This window comes from Diceros bicornis, chromosome 7 (genome assembly GCF_020826845.1).
Source record: "Diceros bicornis minor isolate mBicDic1 chromosome 7, mDicBic1.mat.cur, whole genome shotgun sequence".
NCBI classification, from domain to species: domain Eukaryota; kingdom Metazoa; phylum Chordata; class Mammalia; order Perissodactyla; family Rhinocerotidae; genus Diceros; species Diceros bicornis.
The window spans coordinates 43,170,854-43,172,774 of NC_080746.1; the positions used below are offsets into that span (position 1 = coordinate 43,170,854).

At 42.7% G+C, this 1,921-nt stretch overlaps 1 protein-coding gene across 1 annotated transcript in view; it reads right to left on the reverse strand.

Annotated features, from left to right (window-relative positions):
- Nucleotides 1-441: 441 nt before the first annotated feature.
- The window catches only part of LOC131408990 (tripartite motif-containing protein 43-like), a 5,766-nt gene continuing 4,286 nt past the window's right edge, over nt 442-1,921 (reverse strand). Inside the window, exon 3 of the mRNA XM_058546211.1 lies at nt 442-935. Coding sequence (XP_058402194.1) covers nt 442-935 — 494 coding nt within the window. The remainder of the gene's footprint in view (nt 936-1,921) is intronic.

The window sequence follows — 1,921 nt, forward strand, 5'->3', positions numbered from 1 at the left end:
AAATTCGGGAGTTTTTTTTTACCCTCAGGGTGAATCGATGTGTAGGACAGACTAGATCAAGAGGAAGGACAAGAAGGTTGTGGACTGACACGGGCATCGTAGATAACTAGGTCTGCCTGTGATGCGCAAACCCGGGTTCCCACATCCGACCATGAAGTGGGAATCACACACCGGTACACTTTGGTAATGCCAGCAAGGTCACAAAACACGTGAGCCGCCCCAGCATATATTCTAGAGAAATGAGCCACAAGACACGATTTTAATGTTGAGAAAGTGGAGACAACAACATTTTGCATTTCACAGTGTCTTCATATCGAATAACAACAGAAGGAGGTTACATTCAAGTAGAAAAAGCAGAAAAGACAATAAAGTATCATTGATTTGCTTCGACTCCGATATGGAGTTCCCAGGCACGCAGTCAGGTTCCACACTCAGCCCTCATCATGCGTGGCCAGCGCAAAAGAAAGGCCTGACAGGGAAACTGAACATGCCATCTGGGTACCTCCAAATGATGGAGCGCTTTGCAACATCCACAAAGCTCATACTGCCACGGTCTAAATCAAGGAACACACCAACCCGGCCCACAGGTTTCTCTGTGAACCGAGGTTGTGTCGGGGGGGTGGTCCAGAGACTGTAACGATTATCCTCCTTCACACATACAAGAAGAAATGTCTCCTCCGATTCAACCAGTGTGCCAGTCTTCCTTATCCAGGAATCCTTACAGACGCCTAGAGCCCAGTCCCAAGATGCGTCCACGTGCAGCTCCCAGTAGTGTTTTCCAGAGGTGAAGTTCTGGGTTCCCCAGGAAGCAAAATAGTTTGATGTCCCGGGATTCAAAGACGCATATGGATAGTCATGCATGTACCTCAAACTTCTCACGTCATCCAACAGCCTGATATCGTCATTGGTTACTCCATTATGGAAGGAAATTTCCACTGTTGAGAGAGACAGAGAAGAGAACATTCCAGTCAAAATCAATGTTAAAAATAAGACTATGAGAGAAGAGGGTCTTATCTAGAGTCTCACTGGGGCAAAACAAAAACAAAACCAAAAACAAAAAACATTCCAAGATTAGAAGGGCAGTTCTGACTAGAAATTATTGGATTCAAATGATGCCAGCCTTTCTGCTGAAGAAACCAATACCTACTTTCAAGGCCAAAAACCTTCCCCAAAATTCAGAGATTCTAAAGGAGAAGGAGGTCATGTCTACTTCTGGCTGGTTACTTGTCATGACACTTGAAAAGCTGGACACCTGTGCACTGCCTCCAAGTAGAAAAAGCAGAAAAGCAATATAACTTCCCTCCACCACCCCTTCTCAGGGAACAAAAAAGTTACAAGCTAGACTACTAAATAAATGGCGATCGCTTTTGCTTTAACGTGATATTACTCTATTCCAGTTAAGGAAGCAAATTGACACTGAGGAAGAAAACCTAAAGGTGCCTTCTTAGAAGGGGTTTCCTACTCAGAACATTCTGCCTTTGATAGCTGGTTCCCCCTGAGGCCTAATCTTCCTCTTTCTGCAAAATTAACCCACTAGGTTGAGGTTTATCATGGAGCTCTGTATACGGACTCATCAGTCACCAACACGCTTGATGGTTGTGGTTCATAAAACTCTTGGTTTCTGCATTTAGCCTTTTTTTTAAGCTTATGTATATTTTTCTAAATATATCAATCGAAACACACATTATACATGCAATTACTAAGAACCTTTAAAGAAAAAATATCTTGTTTTAAAACAAATTGACTGCATTTACTTTGAAATTGGAATATCTTGAATTCATATCCGATTTCTCAAGACTCAGTGGACAGCTGACATTGTACGTGAGAATATGTCTAAGGTTCAGGGAGGGCTTTTTGGGGGCATGTCCTTTTTCTCACTATGCAAGTAATTTACCCAATTTCTAAGTAATTGATCAGGCCT